Source organism: Aythya ferina, assembly GCF_964211825.1.
Source record: "Aythya ferina genome assembly, chromosome: 3".
In the NCBI taxonomy this organism is placed as follows: Eukaryota; Metazoa; Chordata; class Aves; order Anseriformes; family Anatidae; genus Aythya; species Aythya ferina.
In genome coordinates this window covers 67,487,197-67,506,744 of record NC_140298.1, presented here as the reverse complement: position 1 = coordinate 67,506,744, position 19,548 = coordinate 67,487,197, and the positions used below count along the sequence as shown (strand labels likewise).

General features: G+C 38.8%; 1 protein-coding gene across 5 annotated transcripts in view; it reads left to right on the top strand.

The window, feature by feature from the left end:
• Positions 1-19,548, top strand: part of ASCC3 (activating signal cointegrator 1 complex subunit 3) — a 280,518-nt gene that overhangs the window by 10,149 nt on the left and 250,821 nt on the right. For 4 of the 5 annotated variants that reach the window (XM_084513434.1, XM_084513436.1, XM_084513435.1 and 1 more), the window contains exons 2-4: positions 5,315-5,458; positions 7,202-7,352; positions 13,614-14,197. In XM_084513434.1, the coding sequence (XP_084369560.1) occupies positions 5,369-5,458; positions 7,202-7,352; positions 13,614-14,197 (825 nt within the window). In that variant the 5' untranslated portion in view covers positions 5,315-5,368. Of the gene's footprint in view, positions 1-3,225; positions 3,247-5,314; positions 5,459-7,201; positions 7,353-13,613; positions 14,198-19,548 lie in introns of those variants that run through there. The other variant, XM_084513437.1, reaches the window with a different exon arrangement.

Here is a 19,548-nt window from a genome sequence, read left to right as displayed (position 1 = left end):
ACTTTCTGCTTTCCAGTCTTGTTTCTAATTGCTTAGGAGCTTGGCCTTAGACCTGCCTAGAAGCAGAGTTCAGTTTGATTATTATTTGAGATTAATCTAGACAGGTAGGCAGACTTTGGGAGTATGTGTAGGGTTTGTACCTTTTTTGGGGTATGTGGCAAGGTTTTGGTAGGAGGGGGACTGCAGGGGTGGCCTCTGTGAGCAAAGCCCAGCAGCTGGTCCATGTCAGATCAGAACCAGTTCCAGACTGCTCCAAAGGGACCTGCTGCTGGCCAGAGCTGAGTGAGTTGGGGTGGGGGGAGGAGAGGGGACACGGGGACAGGAAACTGCTGTGTGACAGTAGCTGGGAGAGAGAAGTGAGAAAATGTGAGAGAAGGAGCCCTGCAGACCTGATGGGCAGTGCAGGAGAGCAGGAGGAGTTCCAGGCATGGAGCAGAAGTTCCCCTGTGGCCTGTGGAGAGGCCCCTGGTGGAGCAGGCTGTCCCCCTGCAGCCCATGGGTCCCACATGGAGCAGATCTCCACGCTGCAGCCCGTGGAGGAGCCCCCAGTGGAGCAGGTGGATGTGGCCTGGAGGAGGCTGCAGCCCATGGAGAGCCCCTGCGGGAGCAGGGCATGAGAGAGGGGCTATGGTAGAGTTCAGCTGCCCGCCAGGATAAAAACACCACATACCTCCAGTTATGTTTAGGGGCCAGTATTAGAAACCAGTGGTTCCTGGCAGTTGTCTGTGTTCATGCAAAATTTTCTGTTATGCACATGAAATGTACATAATTGCACAGTGAAGCTGATTCTGTTGATAATTCTTTGTGTTAATTTGTCTGGTTGCATAAAGGTACTCACTTGTTTTTTTTACAGAAAGTGTTTAACAAATCTTTCTAGAAGAGATGGAATATTAAAACTCTTACCTGTTGCAATTACGATGTTCCATTTAGAGGCTTCTTGTGCAATGCCACTAGCTTTATTTGCACAAGAACATTGTCTGGTATGATTACTTTTTGGTTTTTGTTTTTCACTTTGGAGTATTGAAGGATTTTTTGGTGTGTAGATGTATCTATTCTCTCCCTTTATATAATATAAGGTCACTTCACCCTTCCAGATCTGTTTCACTAATGTTTTGAAGTAAAGTGTTATAAGAGAACACCTTTTGATATCCTGAAAGGAGTAATGTGCATACCTGAAAGCCCTTCTAATGGGAGAAGGGGAGGAGTGGATGGCATATGGAGGCACAATTCTGCTTCTTCAATGTGCTGAAGCATTTGTTTCAATTCCAGCATTGACTGAGATGAATGCCATGTATCAAGCAGCCACGCTTTCTTCCTGAGTACATATCCCTTAGTCTTGACGTTTCCCTTTCAGAGACTGACCAGGTCTTGAGTGGAGATCAGCAATGTTCAATCCAAACAACTTTAAAGAATTCCATTATGATATTTGTTCCTTCTATAGAAAACTAGATGTCTGAAAGTATACAATTTTTAATACATGATATAGCACAGCTTCTGTAGGTGCAAAATAAAAAATTGGAAAATATTACTGCTGTAGTATTTTGCATTGTCCTGCCGTTTACGATTAATTTCCTAGATCCCATTAAACGATCATTTTCCATAGCTATCAGCTTTATTGCTAGGTGCTGTATTTGCACTGTTTACATCAAACATGCTTGGATAAGAAGTTTAAGTGAAGTGAATATAATACAAATGTCCTCATTATTTTAAAATCTTTTTTTTTTCAACTATCTTTTGTCTTTTCAGCTTCCTTTTCATCTGAAATTATTCCACTCTGACAGGTGAAAGTGAAAATGTCATTTCATTCACCTACTATTTGGTCCACAGAAACCTGTTAATATTTGCTGGTGCCTTTTTTCTTCAAAAAAAGAAGCCTCCATTTTTCTTTATAGTGTTCTTTGATTAGTTTAGAAACCAATAGTAACAACTTCTGGTTTTATAAATGGAAAAGTTTACAGAGACAGCAAAGAACTTGCTAATAATTTAAATTTATAGGCAGTGTAGGCAAAAACTTGGTAAAATGGCTTAACATTCCTTAAGTAGTTTAAATAAAATGACTGCTATGAGGTTTTAAGAGACATAACAAGCTACTTGAGGATACAGCAGCTGGTGCTTCAGGATAGCCTAACTGCTGATTTTACCTGTAATTCTTTTAATGCTATGTTATGCCCTCATTTATAAGCAAAGATTTTGTTAAACTTGGTAATTAAAGTATGGCATCTGAGCAGTCCCCTTCTCTTAGCCCTACCTGGAGGCTGGCTTGCTTTGTTAAAGAGTGTTGGAATTAAAACAAATGTTTAAATCTCTTTGACCATAATCACTGTAACATTTCAGTGGAGAAGACTGAAATGCTTCCATTATTTGCTTAAAGAAAAAAATAGGAAGGCCAGGAGTGGTAGTAAAACTTAAATGGTGAAAATATAAATTGGAAAACTTCTCCAGTAATATTAGTTAGATCTGTAATATTGATAACAATGTTTTTAGATTTTTTAATTTAATGGGGAAAAACAAAACAAAACAAAAAAAACACCTGCAGAGATCCATGTTTACTGTTAGGTTTATCTTCAAACAATAAAATTTGAATGGTTTCTTGAATTCCATTTTTAGTTGAGTGTAATCTGTTTTTATCTTTTATTTTTCCACATAAAAAGTTTAAAAGTTAAAATCACATTTCTTTTAAAAAGAAGTAAAATAAAGTTTAAAAGATATTGCCTCTCATCTTTGCAGTGGTTTACAAAGGTGGATATTGCTTTTTCTGCTTTACAAACAGAACTTTAGTGGAAAGATAAGTTTGTTTTAAAAGAGAGAGGAAATCTGAGATAGCACTAGGTATCTTTGAACTTCTGTTCCTTTTTTCTTAAAAAATACAATAATGGCAGAATGTGTCTGAATAGCTCTTATTTGATAGCAAAACCCAATATTTTTTACCACATAAGTTTATACTGGTCTCAATGTTGAATTCCCATATTACTTGTCACTCTACAAACATATAAAAAGGTGACTTTTTTGTAGGGAATAGACAGGGGCATGGTAGTTCATCTTGCATCTCTATATATGGGCCCTGGCAAATAGGATTTAATTGCTGCTACCTTTTAGGTCCTTGTTCCAAACCCAGCAGGATCATTTGGTAGTACAGATGTTTCAGATCAAGCTGTAGGCAAATATGTTCACTTCTGTCAAATCAGGAAGATTTTGTTAGTCTTAAGATGTCTGTGGAAGACAAGGAGTAGCTGATACAGCCTAAAGGTAGGTATATCTATCGGGAAGCTTTATGTGAAAACAGCTAACCTATGATTTTTATTTATTTTTTTTTAAGAAAATGTAAATTGTAGGTGAGCATAAAGCAGAATTTATTAATGTGGACTCAACTATGGGGCTTCTGGGCTATATTTGACTGTCTGACTGAGTCTGTGCTCAGGGAGGTATGCCCTCACTCATCCTCTAAGGTACCAGGTATTTTATTTCAGAAAGTATTAATTAATTAATAAATGAGGAAGAAATACTCCTTTAAAAATTGGTTTCATAGCAAACGGGCCTGCTGGAGAAGTTTTAAATCTCTTGAAAATCAGTCTGAAATGTGAACTTTTTTTTTTAAACTGGATTCTGACTTTCATAAATTACTGTGCATGTTATTTCAAAAAGGGTAATTTCAGTAATGTACAATCATATAATTGTAGTTTTCTTATTGTAAAGGACCATAATTCTATAGAAAAAGGTATTTGTGTTTAGGTAAAAATAAATAGGCGATATGTCATTTTTAGCAGCTAATGGCAATGCTGTTGTTGGAGCAGTATGAGTGATTTCCCTTTTTTTTTGGGTAGGACTAGATTCCCTTGAATTTTGGACACTAGTTCTCTGCTGTAGTTACAATGATGACTGTGTTTTCACTAGGAGCTATGCTGGCATGATGTGACATGTCATATATCCACTGAATGACTTTTTTTTTTTTTTTAAATAAAAAATAAAAAATAAATGCTTGGCTCTGTCTGCTTCTAGGCTTGAATTTAAATGTATCCTCTCTGTCCCCTTCAAAAGGCTGTTGTTTTATTTTAATGCTACGTTTTCACATTCTGTAGCTCCATATTATAGCACCTGTCTCCAGAATATCAGCTGTTGTGATAGCTTTTTACAAAAAGCAACTTAATGTTAGGTCAGAAAGCAAAGATGCATGACAAGTCAGTGACATTTCTCTGTCTGTGACTGGAACGCTGCGTCTGGATTTGCTTTTGTGCTGTATTGCAAAGTTGATAGCTAAAATACAAATGGGGTCATTAGATAAAGAAAAATGTTAAAGATGATTGGATTAAAGCAGGGAGTTGAGTGCAGTATGTGAACGTTCAAAAATCTTTTCTTTTAGCAATTCTTTTTTTTTTTTTTCAAAGTTATTTAATTTCTGGATGGCTGATGGTCTTCAGGCATGCTAAGAATGCTGCAGATCATTAGGTTTGTAATGGTATCATTAATTGTTTCAAGAATAATATAAATCTGTATCTTTCTGTTACCACCAGAAATTCTTGCTATGCATTAGAGTTCATTAAACTATTCAGCTATGGGCACCTTTCAAAATGAAGGAACTTTGAGAGTAGTTTCTGTAAAAGGCTTGGAACAAATGCAAGTTGAGATGGAGAACAGCTGCGTTTTGCTGTAAGCCTGTTTCTTGCAAGAAATAAGAATGTGCAGAGGTGGGCTGTAGTTCTGTAGAGTACAGTGCTGTGTGCGTGCTTACCTGTGAGATGAAAACATCCTGAGGCATTCTCTTCCCGATTTTCTGGTGGCACTTCTTTTCTTTTTCTCTTGTTCAGTGATACATGTATTATGATCCTTTTTTTTTTTTCCCTTGATTTTCTTTGTTTTTCTGTTTAAAAAATTGTTAAGCAGTCCTCAAAAATTATGTCCCTTCATCAGCGCTGGAGGCTGTTAATGACCTGAAAACCACCAGTGCATTCTGGTTCAGAGGAGGCCTTCACATAGGTGGTAATCACTTACTACTGCTTGGAGCTGAAGTTCAATTACCTATATTTCATTACCGTACTCTAGTGTTGGTAGTGTTAAAGGAATAATTGCCACTGTGCCTCATTGCTGATAACTTTAGGGAATAGGGAGTAGAACATGCTGAGTAACCACCTTGCGTCTGTGCCTGTCATGTCCCTTCTCTTGAATCTTGCTTGTAAACATTTTTGAGAGAGGTTTTTTACTTCTTTAGTCATGGTTCCAGCCAAGTTTTGTTTGCTTAAAAAGGTTTTTCAAGTTTCTGATGTGAAATTGTATTTGTAGCATTAACAAAGCCATGCTATTTCTTTTTGTTCCCATCTAGGTGCTTGAACAGGGATTTAATTTCTTGTTCTATGGATCACTGAGTGAGTAACAGATGGCCTTGCCTCGTCTTACAGGCGCTCTACGCTCCTTTTCAAATGTCACTAAACATGATGATTACAATGAAGAATTAGCTGACTTAACGGTAAATATTTCTTTCTTTTTCAAAGTATAATTATAAATTATTAGTGTATATAGTAAGAATTGCATGGTGTTTAGAATAAAGTTAGTGATGCTGAATTTAGGTACTTTTTATTTTTGAAAAAATATTGCATTGAAGTAATATATGCATTGTGGGAATACGTGAAATGAACTTGAAATCCAGGGATTTGAAAATGGGGGTTTTCTGGAGGAAAGTAAATGTCACTCTTATATTGAAGAAGAGCAAGAAAAAGGATCCAGGGAGCTAAAAGCTGGTCAGCCTCACCTCAGTCTCTGGGAAGGTGATGGAACTGCTTGGCCTGGAAACCATATCCAGGTACATGAAGGACAAGAAAATCTTCACGAGTAGTCAGCATGGAGGTGAGGTCATGCCTGGCCTACCTGATAAGCTTCTTTAATGAAATCACCAGCCCGATGGATGAGATCGGGGGATATTGTCTTCCTGGACTTCAGTAAGGCCTTTGACACTGTCACCCATAAGATCCCAATAGTGAAGCTGTTGAAGTATGGGCTGGGAGAGCAGACAGGATTGAAAACTGGCAGAATGGCTGGGCCCAGAGGGCAGTACTTGGTGGTACAAAGTCTAGTTGGAGGCCAGTAATGACAGGAGTACACACAGGAGTCAATACATCTGTTTAACATCTTCGTTGATGATCTGGATGATGGAGAGAGTGCACGCTCAGTAAATCTGTGGATGACACAAAACTGTAGGGGGAGTGGCTGTCTCACCAGAGAGACGCGCAGCCATCCCTCTGGGTGGAGAGGTGGGCTGACAAGTATCTCCTGAAGTTCAATACAGAGAAGTGCAAAGTCCTGCATGTGGGGAGGAACAGCTTCAGGCAACAAGACATGCTGGGGGCAAGAAGACCTGCTAGAAAGCAGGTCTTCTTTCCAGAAAAGGACCTGGGAGTCCCGGTGAACATCAAGTTGACTTTGAACCACCAACACAACCTAGCTGCTAAGAAGGCAAAGCAGCTTGGCTGCATTAGGCAAAGTATCACCAGCAGGTCATGAGAGGTGGATTGCTGTGTGCAGTTCTGGACCCCCCAGTGCATGGACATAACGAAGAGAATACAATGTAGGGCCACCAAGATGGTCAAGGGACTTGAGCATGAGGACAGGCTGAGAGTGCTGGGACTGTTCAGCCTGGAGAAGAGAAGGATCAAGGGGGACTTAGCCATGTCTAGCTGAAGGGAGGATGTAAAGAGGACGTAGCCAGGTTCTTTTCAGTGGTGCCCAGTGCCAGCATAAGAGATGGGGCACAAACACAAGAAGTTCTTTCAAAACATCAGAAAGCACTTATTCACTGTGCAAGTAATGGAAAACTGTAACAGATTGCCCAGAAAGGTTGTGGAGTCCCCCTTCTTGGAGATCTTCAAAAGCTGCCTTGATGTGGTCATGGGCAACATGCACTGTGTCCCTGCTTCGGCTTGTGGCAGATGAGCTCCAGAGGTCCCTTCCAACCTCAACTGTTCTGTGAGATCTCTATAGAGTTTTCAGGAGTTTGGCTTTCTGGAGAGTTTTCATTGGAGCCAGTAATTTGTGTATATCTTCCTCCTTGCAGGAAAGAGATAAAAGAACAGGTAATAGAGAAGCTCTTTGCAATTGTTACAAAACACTGAATGCAATTGGAAAGCTTTGTTTATCTATTTTTTTAAGGTAACCTCCATATACCAATTTGTAATAATAAAAAAAAAATAAATACTCAAATCTTTTGTATTTTCAGACAAAAAGATTAAAAGTACACGAACAATTGTTGAAGTCTGATCTTACTTGGAAGAAGATAATAAAGTTTGTTGATGACAATTTAGACAAAAAAGAATACCAAACTGTAAATGGTGATTTAAAAACTATACTACAAGCTGCAAAACAAATAGGTAGGTTTTGTTTCTCTAATTGTCTAACAATAGTGTTTTTTTTAAGCTGCTGTCTGCTTGCATACTTGTGTACTGTTGCAGTTTCAGTTCTACCTTGACTCTAGTCTTGCTCTGATATATCTTTGAAGCTCCAGTTAATCTGACAACTATATGCATAATGTGGTTTTCTGTTTTATTTTAAAATATGATTTTTTATATGCATGTTTTTGATAGCATTGTTGTGTGGTGTGGTTTGTGATCCACCTTAAATAAGCAAAAGCAACAGCTTCTTTTGGCATGGCCGTACATGCAGGAAAGGACAATCTTGGTGTTACCTGCTTTAATTCCACAGGATAGGTATCCTGAAAAATGGGGTGCGATGAAAGAGTTTTTTGCTTTAGCGAGTCTTTGGAAGAAAAATTTTAAGTATCTCTCAAATCACTGACAAACAAATTTTAAATTAATCTGAAGATGCACGTATTCTAAACTTCATCTGCTTTGTGGTTCTTTTTTTTTCCATGTCATAAACGTGGTGATCTGTTAGTTTTACAAATTTACACTTAATTTTTTTAAAATGCTTTTGTTAATACAACAGTAATGCTTGTGCTTGTAGCAAAATTCAGGCCAGTTGTTAAGCATGTGGCTGCCTGCCTTTCTTTAGAGGCTATCTATCTATCCAGGACTGCCCATCTTTAGAGACACCTCTAGGACGGGCCACCTCTGCTTCAGCATGGGTACCTCTCTTTTGGTGCATGTCTTTCAGCTGACACTGGTTATACATAAGGTTTTGGGGAAAGCCATGCAAGGTATGGTGTGAGCCATCTTTGGGGTAGAAAAAAAAAATCTAATGAGGCTTAGGCAGAGAAGAAGTAACTTATTAACGATGAAATACCTACCTTTAGGTGTCCAACTAGATTCCTGCAGTCCAAGGGTAGCAGTAAGCTCCCAGTTCAGTCTTTTGCCTTCTGTTTGTGCAGAATATTTGTGCTTCACTGTGCCCTAACTCCTGAATGCGTGTTTGCCCATTTTTTTTTGGCTATGGTGATGATGGCTTCCCTGGGATGAAATGTGTTTAGGGAGGTAGCTACAGTATTCTCAAAAATAAATAAATAAATCAGACATCAGGTCACGTTGGATGCATGGGACACTTTGGTGTACATCTGCTCCATAGTCTAAATGTAGTTTTTCCTGGTTTGCATCAACTGTTTATGTTTAATGTTAGTATGGAAAAGATGCCATCTGTATTGATAATTAATGTTATCTTTTTAACTTTTTTTTTCCTTTAGAGAACGTTGACACAGTTCATGCTCTTTTACTAGCTCTTAAGAAATTTTATTGCTGTGCTGAGATAATAAATGCAGGTTTCAGACACAGCTGTGTTGGTAAGGAGAATCTTGTGATTATAGCACTAATATAGCTATTAATGTAATTCTTTTCAAAAAATTGTTTTGTTCATATGGACTAGAAATGTCTGATCAACACATGTAGGAATATATAAAGGCTAATTAGATTTTTCTCAGCACTCCATTTTAATAGCATGCTACTGATGTCATTTTAAAGCGATGCTCTCTTTTGCTGACTTCTCTTCATGAATTGATCAATTCAGATGTGTTTTTTTGTTGTTGTTTTTTTTTTGTTTGTTTGTTTTTGTTTTTAGAATTACATTAGCATGTTAGGAAGATATCAGCATCACCAGACTGGAAACAGACACTGACATGGTCTTATGGGGTGCTTGACCAATCTGTCCCATATGTCCCCTTGCTAGCATGTAAAGGTAGCCAATTCCTCAACCCCTACTCCTCCTTACCACGGTAGCAGGTTTGAAATGTGATATGGTCAGACAAACACATTGTCTCATTGTTCTGCTTCAGCTTGTGGTGGTCAGTTGCAGGACTGCCTAACGATTACCCCTGCAGAGTTCAAATTACAAGATTTAGAATGCTTTGTTCCCCTTTTCTCATCTCTTCACACTCCATTTTTCTGCCCTTTTTACCTCGCAAATAAAGAATTTATCTGTAATTAGTTTTTCCCAGTTGGTTTCCAGTTTTCATAGAATCACAGAATCATAGAATGGTTAGAGTTGGAAAGTGTCTTAAATACAATCCAGTTCCAACCTTCTGCTATGGGCAGGGACACCTCCCACTAGATCAGGTTGCTAAGGGCCTCATCTAGTCTGGTCCTGGGGCACTCACAGCTTCTCTGGGCAACCTGTGCCAGTGCCTCACCACTCCCTGAGTGAAGAATTTCTTCCTTATATCTAATCTAAATCTTTCCTGTTACAGTTTAAAACTGCTACCCCTTGTCCTATTGTTTTGCTACAAATGTACTCAACCTAACATCATCCTTGTAGCTTGAGGGTTGACATTTTTTTTTGATGACAGACAGAAATAGGACAGCTTCCAACAACAAAAATAACTTCATTATAAATTGTCACAAATATGAATAAAAGCCTTGAAGTCTATTATAGAAACATAATTTGTTACTATATGCAAAATATTTTATCTTGGTGAATCTGAACTTCAAATGCATTTCCCTTCAGGTGACTCATACAACTCTTCTATAGTGGCTTTTTTTACTTAGCCAGCAAAATTGATTGACATGTGGCTTACGAGAAGCTCGCCATGAGCTGGCAATATGCACTTGCAGCCCAGAAAGCCAACCATATCCTGGGCCACATTAAAAGCAATATGGCTAGCGGGGTGAGAGAGGTGATTCTCCCCTTCTGCTCTGCTCTCATGAGACCCCACGTGGAGCACTGCATTCAGCTCTGGTACCCCCAGCACAAGAAGGACATGGACCTACTAGAACAAATCTAGAGGAGGGCCACAAGGATGATCAAGGTGCTGGAGTACCTCTCCTGTGAAGAGAGGCTGAGGGAGTTGGGTTTGTTCAGCCTGGAGAACAGAAGGCTCTGAGGAGAGCTTATAGTAACCCTTCAGTACCTAAAGCAGGCCTACAGGAAAGCTGCGGAGGAACTCTTCATCAAAGAGTGTAGTGGTAGGACTAGGGGTAATGGTTTTAAACTGAAAGAAGGTAAATTTAGATTAGAAATCAGAAAGAAACTCTTTACTTAGAGGGTGGTGAGGCCCTGGCACAGGTTGCCCAGAGGAGCTGTGGATGCCCAGTCCCTGGAGGTGTTCAAGGCCAGGCTGGATGGAGCTTTGAGCAACGTGGTCTGGTGGAAGGTGTCCCTGCCCATGTTTGGGGGGTTGAAAGTGGGTAGTCTTTAAGATCACTTTCAACCCAAACTGTTCTATGAATCTATGATCACATGATTAGTTTACTTATTTGTCTTTGTTTTAGATATTATGGTATTTTTTTTTGTAAGTAATGTAATCTGCTACCCAGTGTGTATGTTTGAAGAAATGTTGCTCATCTGGAAAACATTTCAGGATGCACTTTGTACGTAAATGTGAGACTCAGGTGATGAAAACTGAAGTTTAAATAAGGATCTGGTTCAAGTACCAATCAGGCACAGCAAACTGTGTAAATCAGAGCTGCAGAGAGATTTGGCAGTGTCATTTTCCTTTAATCTGAATATTTATATCTATAACAAGCAATTTGGAATAGGGGGAGGAGATCTTCACAGTTGTTTTAAATATCCACTGGTTATAATTTAATCAAAGAGGTACTACGGAAAAATATTGGCTAAGTTAGGGCTGACATACCTAATGATGACCATAAAGTTTGCAATAGAAAAGGTAAAACCATAGGTAGTATAGCGAGTCGGACAAAATGTCTGATGGTAGAAGAAAATTTCTAAGCAAAATGAGTATCTGACCTTCACAGCTGTCAGTGTTATTCATGAAAATAATTTGGCAGACTTAACATTTTCTGTGTTTTTCTGTCTTTCTTGACAGAAACAAGTATTTGTTGTATGATTTTTTTTTTATTTCCAGTTTGATGGAAGAACATTATTTTTTGGCAAGAGCATTATTTTTTCCAAACTTTAATGGTGGGTACAGTGTGGTAGAGCAAATTTAAAGACTTTAAAGAAATAGCAGTAACTTTTTGTGTGATGGAGTGGAAAGGAAAAAACAAATGAAAACAAATGCATGATTATTTAGTTTGACCTAATTAGAAAGAAACCATCAACTCGGATGCTTCTCAATAAAAATACATAAAGTTATGGTGACACAAGCCAGAAGAACAGAATACGGTGACTGAGGCACAGACTGAGCGGACAGTAATGTTCCCATCATCGTCATCAGAAATGTAATATTGGAAAAGTAATGTATGCTATTTGAACATAATTTAAAGGAAATAAATTCTCAGCCTAGGCTATGGATGCTGTAATATTGATTTACTTGATGGGGAAAACGTCAGTTACTGAAATGATGTGATTGGCAGAACAGGAGAGAGTAGCGTTCCTTGCCATCTTTGCTGGCTCATTATATTTGGAGGGGAGGGAGAATACTTTCCTCGGAGATGTTTCCACAAATAGAAGGCACTGGTAATTAAGAGTTAGCACCTAATAAACTAAAGAGCCTTCTCTAGAATCTTTCAGTATTAGCACTCTTTTGGTTTAATACTGTCTACTTCTGTTGCAACACTAACAACATTTTGAATAACAATGTTTTTGCACATTAGGAATATAAGTGTGGTTTGTGCAGCCAAATTTAAGTCTGTAAATTTTCAGACTTTTTCCTTTGATTCCTATGTAGTTAATGCTGAGATGCTGAACCACCTTTTTTTTCTGTTGAGATGTATTTACACATATCTTGTGTGTGTGTGTGTGTGTACTTCTCTTTATGTAGCTTATCTTCCATGTGTAATTATCTAGGCATATATTTATCATGTAAATGCAGCAAGAAACATCTTCTCAGCTTTTCAAAGTTCACCACAGAGAAGTTCAAAAGAAATAGTGAATATATATGTTAGGTTTCTAGTTACTCAGCTTTGTTCCATCTGCTTTATGCTGAATTTCTTCTTCTTTTTTTTTTTCTGTTACCATGTGGGGCTAAAAAAACATTGCTTTTGTTTAGGGTTGAGCCTAACTTACATTGAATCGAGTCATGTCAAAGTAGTTAATAATCTTCCAATTGAGTTCATGAGATTTACAGACAGAAAGGAGGGCCATAGCAGAGGAAATGCATAGGACCATAACAGGATTGCAGAGGTATACAGAGGCAGGCACATCACAGTTCTGAATACTGAAAAGAAAATAGCCACATTTATTGTGTCAAAAGTGACATATATATATATATATATATATATATATATTTAAATAGATAATACTGTTTCTTTTAAAATTTGTAGTTTGCTTTAACAGTTCTTTTGAATTAGCCATACTGGAGGTGTTATCACCACTGTTACCACTTGAATCATACCATTTTCTGTTGGAGTTCCACCAATCAATCCTGATGTAACCGAAGAATTGAAGAGATACAGACAGAATATATAAGTTTGTAATCCTTCACATTGAGCTTTTCAAGCTTTTAAGCTTTTAAAAAATCATGAAATCTTCTAAGAAATTATATTACAGTAACCTGCCTGATTTTTTAGAACGAATTTGTAAGGCTTACTAAAAGTTGCATGTTTTTTTGTATATTGGAGCGGGAAAGGGAGAATAAAGAAAGAAAAGTATGCTGGCTGTCTTTGTTTATTTTATGCATGATGACTTTTTTTCATTTTGTTTAGTAGTGACATTTTGGTTCGTCATACGGTGTGTTTGCTTGTGTTCTCATTAAGTACTTCTGAGAATGTGTAAGAAGTAAATTCCTTTTTTTTTTTCTAATCATATAGTTGTTGATTTGCACAACATGATTTTCTGTAGGTAGCCTACAAATATAAATTCATGCATTTATTTGTTATAACTTCTTTGGGCAATTTTTCTAATGCATACATTCAGTAGTACCAAAAGCAGGAATATAGTAATTCCCAGCTGAATTCTTTATGTTTAGTCTGTTATGAATATTCAGATTAGGCAGCATATAAACACTGATATAAAGTGGAGTTTTGTTACCTTTAAAACATTCATAAATATACTAGTGTGAATTTAAGACCTCAGGCATGTTTTTCCTTTTACTTGTAAAAATAAGAAAGCATGGGTAATCCTTAATATGAATTTCTAGTGAGTAGAACGATAATGAAGACAGATGCTTTATTATTGTATACCTTTTATAATTCAGTACCTTGCAACAATTGCTACTTCTTATGGTCTTCATTTCATATCTTTGTTGATGAGACGCAGTGAGAAATTGAATACAGTTATGTTGTAGGCAATGAAAAAGAATTAGTTTGAAGTGTATAAAGTACATTTGTTTTTGTTTTTGTTAACAGTTGGAGCTGAAAATGGACAAGAAGCAATTGAAAGTGGAGCTGTTTTTCTCTTTAAGACATTTCACAAGAAAGAATGTGTTGGTCATGATGAGACGAAGGCTATCAAGCAGATGTTTGGGCCATTTCCATCATCATCTGCTACTGCAGCTTGTAATGCCACATGTCGGATTGCTTCTCACTTCACTGAAGAACAGCTTACAGCCCTCATACAGATGGCTGAAGAGCAAAATGGTGATAACAGAGTGCTCTTCGGTAAAAATATAGTGTTTTCATTTGACATGCATGATTTAGATCATTCTGAGGAGATGCCTGTAAATGGTGAGGCTGATGCACAAAGAATTATAAGCTTAGATTACAAGAAATTTCTGAATAACCAGCTGGATCACTTGAAGAATTACTGTGATGAGAAATCTGATCTCAAGTCTTTGGAAAAAATAGATGATTCTTTTCTATGGTCTGAAGTTGGAAAGTACCTGAATGAATCTCAGGGGGCAACCCCTGGAGGACCAACAACAGAGGATCTCTGCTGTACTTTGTATGAGATGCTTGCTTCTGCCAAAAGTGGTGATGAACTTCAAAATGAGGTATGGTAGAGTATTAACCATGCTGTATGTATTTGGATGTTGCACAAAATCCAAACTATTTCATATTGGATTATGCTAACATACTTTACTGAAGTATTATCTATGTTTTCTTTGTCTTAAGGAAAATTGCACGGCAGCATCATCTCAACCTGCTGGCCAAAAGATAGATACAGCATGGATTTCATGTGAATAGTCCATCTTTCTCCCATAAGAGACAAATTATTTTTTAGCCATTTGTTCACCTTTTCTGTACTTCCTTTTAAACAGTAACTATTCAGAAGTGTGGAAACTTGCAAAGCCACACCAAAGGTAACTATACTGGGCAGGTTTCAGAGCCTTCCTGTGGCTGGAAGGGAAAGGAAGTGGAAGGAAAGTTGGAGGACTGTGCAGGTGGTGCTACTTTAAAACTTTGTTGTGTCACTTTTTTTTTTTTTTTTTTTTTTAATAAGGAAATGGGGAGGGTTTATCACAAGAAGGACAGAGAAAACTTGAGTAGCTCAGAAGCTGAAGCTGGTGGATAAATATAATGGTACAAAGGGGAAGATGATTAAAGACTAGCAAAGAGGCTTTGAAGCAATGTGAAGGGGAGGTGAATGGAGGGGAATGGAGCACTGTGTTTGAATGGGGGTGGCAAAAAAATCCTGCAATTTGCTAATCACTTCTAACAAATTTTTTATCTTAGAGGCTTTATGAGAGTTTGATTATGATAATATGAAAAAAATGTGCACTCTCTGTCAATGTACACGTGTGTTTTTGAAGATTATTTAGCAGGGATTTAACTCCTTTTCTTTGCCTTTTTTAGAGAGAGAAAAATAGGCTGAAATCTGTATCTTGTGTTGGATTTTTTAAGAATACTTAGTAATAAAATTCTCCTTGTTCTGGTAATCTCTGCTCCCCCACCCAACCTATACCTCTCTGGAACCCTGAAGATATTTTTTTTTGTTGTGAGTGCAAACACTGCATGGTTAGCGTGTTGCCTTTCTTTGCAACAACCTCATTAATTCATTGTTCACTGCATGATTTGGAGGTGGTGTGAGGGGACATAAGCCTAATTCACCTTTTGTTAAAAGCTAGATGGCATTTGTGTTTTGCTGTCTGTTAGAGCAGGCATGGCTTGAAAGTTTTTTCTGGGCTTTAGATTTTGCTTTCACTTAGAGTTTTTTGTTTTGTTTTTATTATATCAATTTTGCTGGTGGCAGCATTATGAGCAGATGGTGCTCTTAAACCTGAAGATAACCCATTTCTAGAAATAGGTCATACATTTGCCATATGAGATGGTATAACAAGTATGTGTTTGTGCATACTGAAAATCTTATATTAATTGGGGTGCCACGTACATGCTAAAGTCTCTAAGTTCTACAAAATTCTTTTCTTTATAAGCCAGGAATAAAGAGCTATTCATATGAAAGGCTAACTATTTGTAAATTAAAATCCAGATATGTAAAACATACTTGCATATTTTAAAACATTTTTGTTTTCCATTCTTCTGTTTAGGAAGATACCACATAGCCTGTTTATCACTAAAAAAGAAAAGAATGTGTTGGTGGTGAGAATATCAAGGAGGCATAAAATCATAGAACAGCTTGGGTTGGAAGGGACCTTAAAGATCATCTGGTTCCAACTCCCTGACATGGGCAGGGATGCCACAAGTTGACTTGAGTCAGTCAACTTGAGGAGTCAAATAAAATTTTATTTGATCCTTAAGCGAAGTTTATTAAGATTCCAGATCACATTAAGAGTATGAGCATGTTTAGATCATTGCAGGGGTAACATGCTGCTTTTTGTAGTGTGTGGAAAGACACAAATGTATGTTATTTAGTTTTATATCTACTTAATTAACTCTACAAGTAGTTGGAATGATCTTCCTTTTCCATCAGTGTGTAGCTTGTATTTAAAGTGATTGGTGAATTGGTGAAGTACAAGAAGTACCTTGTTCTTTGTTTTCATGTTTAAGAACATTCCACGCTTCCTTTGGGACAGCTTGTTTATCTGAAACATCACTGGTGACTATTAATTAGAGGAAAATTGATTCTTCTGCTTGGAGTAATATGGAAGTTGTAACACTCTCCAAGCATTTAGGACACTTGGTTTTCATTGGGGATGCAGTCTTGTAAAACTAAATGACGGATCCTGGAGTGTGCTTTTCTCCTTGTATGTCATGTTCTGTTGATGAGTATGAAATGGTAATGATGCGGTAATAGACCATTATTTAAAAACAGGAAGAAAGAGCTCATGAAAAAACTGTAGAGCTCAGCCTAATAACCATCACTTTTTTTTTTTTTTAATTAAAAGTTAGTATTGAGTATACTCCTCAGTTCTTGTTGCCAGTTTCTACTATTGGATGCTTTCAGAACGAAGACTTGAGTCATCTGAGAGTGATTCAGCAATTTTGCCCCTGACCCCTTCCACGCTAACTGGGAAGAAGCTTGAGTAGTTTGGTGCCTCTGTTGTTACACTGCTTATTTTCAGTGGCTGTTTCTCTTTTTCCTGTGAACTCTTGTCATAATTTATCTACAAAATATCTCTGAATGTTATTTTGGAAATACATATCTATTTTTTTTTTTTACTCTGCACACGTGCATTATCCCTTTATGGTAAGAAAACAGGGAGAAATATTGTATGGAGATGAAATAACTAGAGAAAGAAGGCCTCAGTGGAATCAAAATAAAGATCTAGTTTATACTGCATAGAATATGAAAAATTGTTCAATTTATTCATCTCAGTATAAGGAAGGAACTTTGCCCAAAACAAATTAAGGAACATTGATGTCATTCAGTGTATTAGATTACAAGGTTTCCCAGACAAAATAATGTTAAATGCACTACAAATGACTAGAAGAACACTGGGCTATGACAGGAAACAGCAGAACTATAATACACAAGAAAATTGCAAATAGTCTTTCGTTTATTATGTGAATAGGACATATGTTTACTTCTCTGTATATAGGGTACAATTGTTTGCCTATAAAGTAAGACACGAATTTTAATGCTTGGGCTTCTTTTGTCTGCTTTATATTTGTGTGTATGCCTGGCTCTTTGCATTAAAAGGCAGCATATGCAAGTACTTCAGCTACTGTACCAAACTCTTACAGGGGAAATAAATGTTCCTCTTCATTTAATTTCTAAGAATAATTTTTATCATTCCTGCAGAAAGAGTGAGAGTTGGTTTCTGCCTTGTCACAAACACCTGAGAGCATTCAGGTGGTGAAACTGCAGTAAGAGACCCAAATGTGGTGATGGGGAGTTTGGAGGTGCTGATGCTCTCTTTTAAGAGTCAAAAGCATTCACCTCAAAGCAAAGTAAACCTGAAGTCAGGAATCACAGAATCACAGAATTTCTAGGTTGGAAGAGACCTCAAGATCGAGTCCAACCTCTACCTAACGCTAACAATCCCCACTAAACCATATCCCTAAGCTCTACATCTAAACGTCTTTTGAAGACTTCCAGGGATGGTGACTCCACCACTTCCCTGGGCAGCCTGTTCCAGTGTCCAACAACCCTTTCGGTAAAGAAGTTCTTCCTAACATCCAACCTAAAACTCCCCTGGTGCAACTTTAGCCCATTCCCACTCATCCTGTCACCAGGCACGTGGGAGAACAGGCCAAACCCCACCTTGCTACAGCCTCCTTTAAGGTACCTATAGAGAGCGATAAGGTCGCCCCTGAGCCTCCTCTTCTCCAGGCTGAACAAGCCCAGCTCCCTCAGCCGCTCCTCGTAGGACTTGTTCTCCAGGCCCCTCACCAGCTTCGTCGCCCTTCTCTGGACCCGCTCAAGCACCTCCATGTCCTTCTTGTAGCTAGGGGCCCAAAACTGAACACAGTACTCGAGGTGCAGCCTCACCAGAGCCGAGTACAGGGGGACGATCACCTCCCTAGCCCTGCTGGTCACACTGTTTCTGATACAAGCCAGGATGCCGTTGGCCTTCTTGGCCACCTGAGCACACTGCTGGCTCATATTCAGCCGACTATCCACCATCACTCCCAGGTCCTTCTCTGCCTGGCAGCTTTCCAGCCACTCCTCTCCCAGCCTGTAGCTCTGCTTGGGGTTATTGCACCCCAGGTGCAGGACCCAGCACTTGGCCTTGTTAAACTTCGTGCAGTTGACCTCAGCCTATCCAGATCCTCCTGCAGAGCTTTCCTACCCTCAAGCAGATCGACACACGCACCTAACTTGGTGTCATCTGCGAACTTACTGAGGGTGCACTCAATGCCCTCATCCAGATCATCGATGAAGATATTAAAGAGGACCGGCCCCAGCACCGAGCCCTGGGGGACGCCACTAGTGACTGGCCTCCAACCGGACTTGGCTCCATTCACCACGACTCTTTGGGCCCGGCTATCCAGCCAGTTTCTAACCCAACGAAGCGTGCACCAGTCCAAGCCTAGGACAGCCAGTTTCTTGAGGAGACTGCTGTGGGAAACGGTGTCAAAAGCCTTGCTGAAGTCAAGGTAGACCACATCCACAGCCTTTCCCTCATCCACTCAGCGCGTCACTTTGTCATAGAAGGAGATCAGGTTCGTCAAGCAGGACCTGCCTTTCATAAACCCATGCTGACTGGGCCTGATCGCCTGCTTGCCCTGCAAGTGCTGCGTTATGACTGTCAAGAGGATCTGCTCCATGAGCTTCCCTGGCACTGAGGTGAAACTGACAGGCCTGTAGTTTCCCGGGTCTGCCCTCCGGCCCTTCTTGTAGATGGGCGTCACGTTTGCTAGCCGCCAGTCAACTGGGACCTCCCCCGATGGCCAGGACTGCTGATAAATGATGGATAGTGGCTTGGCCAGCTCCTCTGCCAAGGAAAGCACAGGGCATAAAATATAGGTTTTATATCATCAAAAGAAAGTAGTCAAAGTTGGGCAGGACCTCTTCCTATGAGTGGATGAACCGTTCCCCCCATACAGAACCCATCCATTAATATAGTTGTCATCAGAGCCAGGAAGTTATAGCTTTATTATTAAAACCCAGTATTTTTATGCACATTTCAGAATGGAAGTTAATAGATTATTTTTCTGCTTCATTAAATCTGGGGTGTTGTGTTGTTGTGTTTGTTTTTTTTTTTATCTTCTGATGTAGTATTTTTGCTTCTCTGAATGCTTGATGTAGCAATAGGCTTTTAGACTGCTTTCCCCATGCTCCTCTATGCAGAGCTCTGTTGTCTCTGAGACTATTGCCTGTAATGTTTCTTTAGCTGCCTTTGCACTAGTGGTAATATAATTATTTTTTTTATTCCTTTTCTGCTTGAGTTCCTCTGTGTTGTTTCTGTTGCCCTATCCCATCATGAGTGTCTGCCAATAAGCTTTGTTGGTCTAACCTCTAAATGTTCTTGGGATCAAGAACAAGGGGAACTTAACTAAT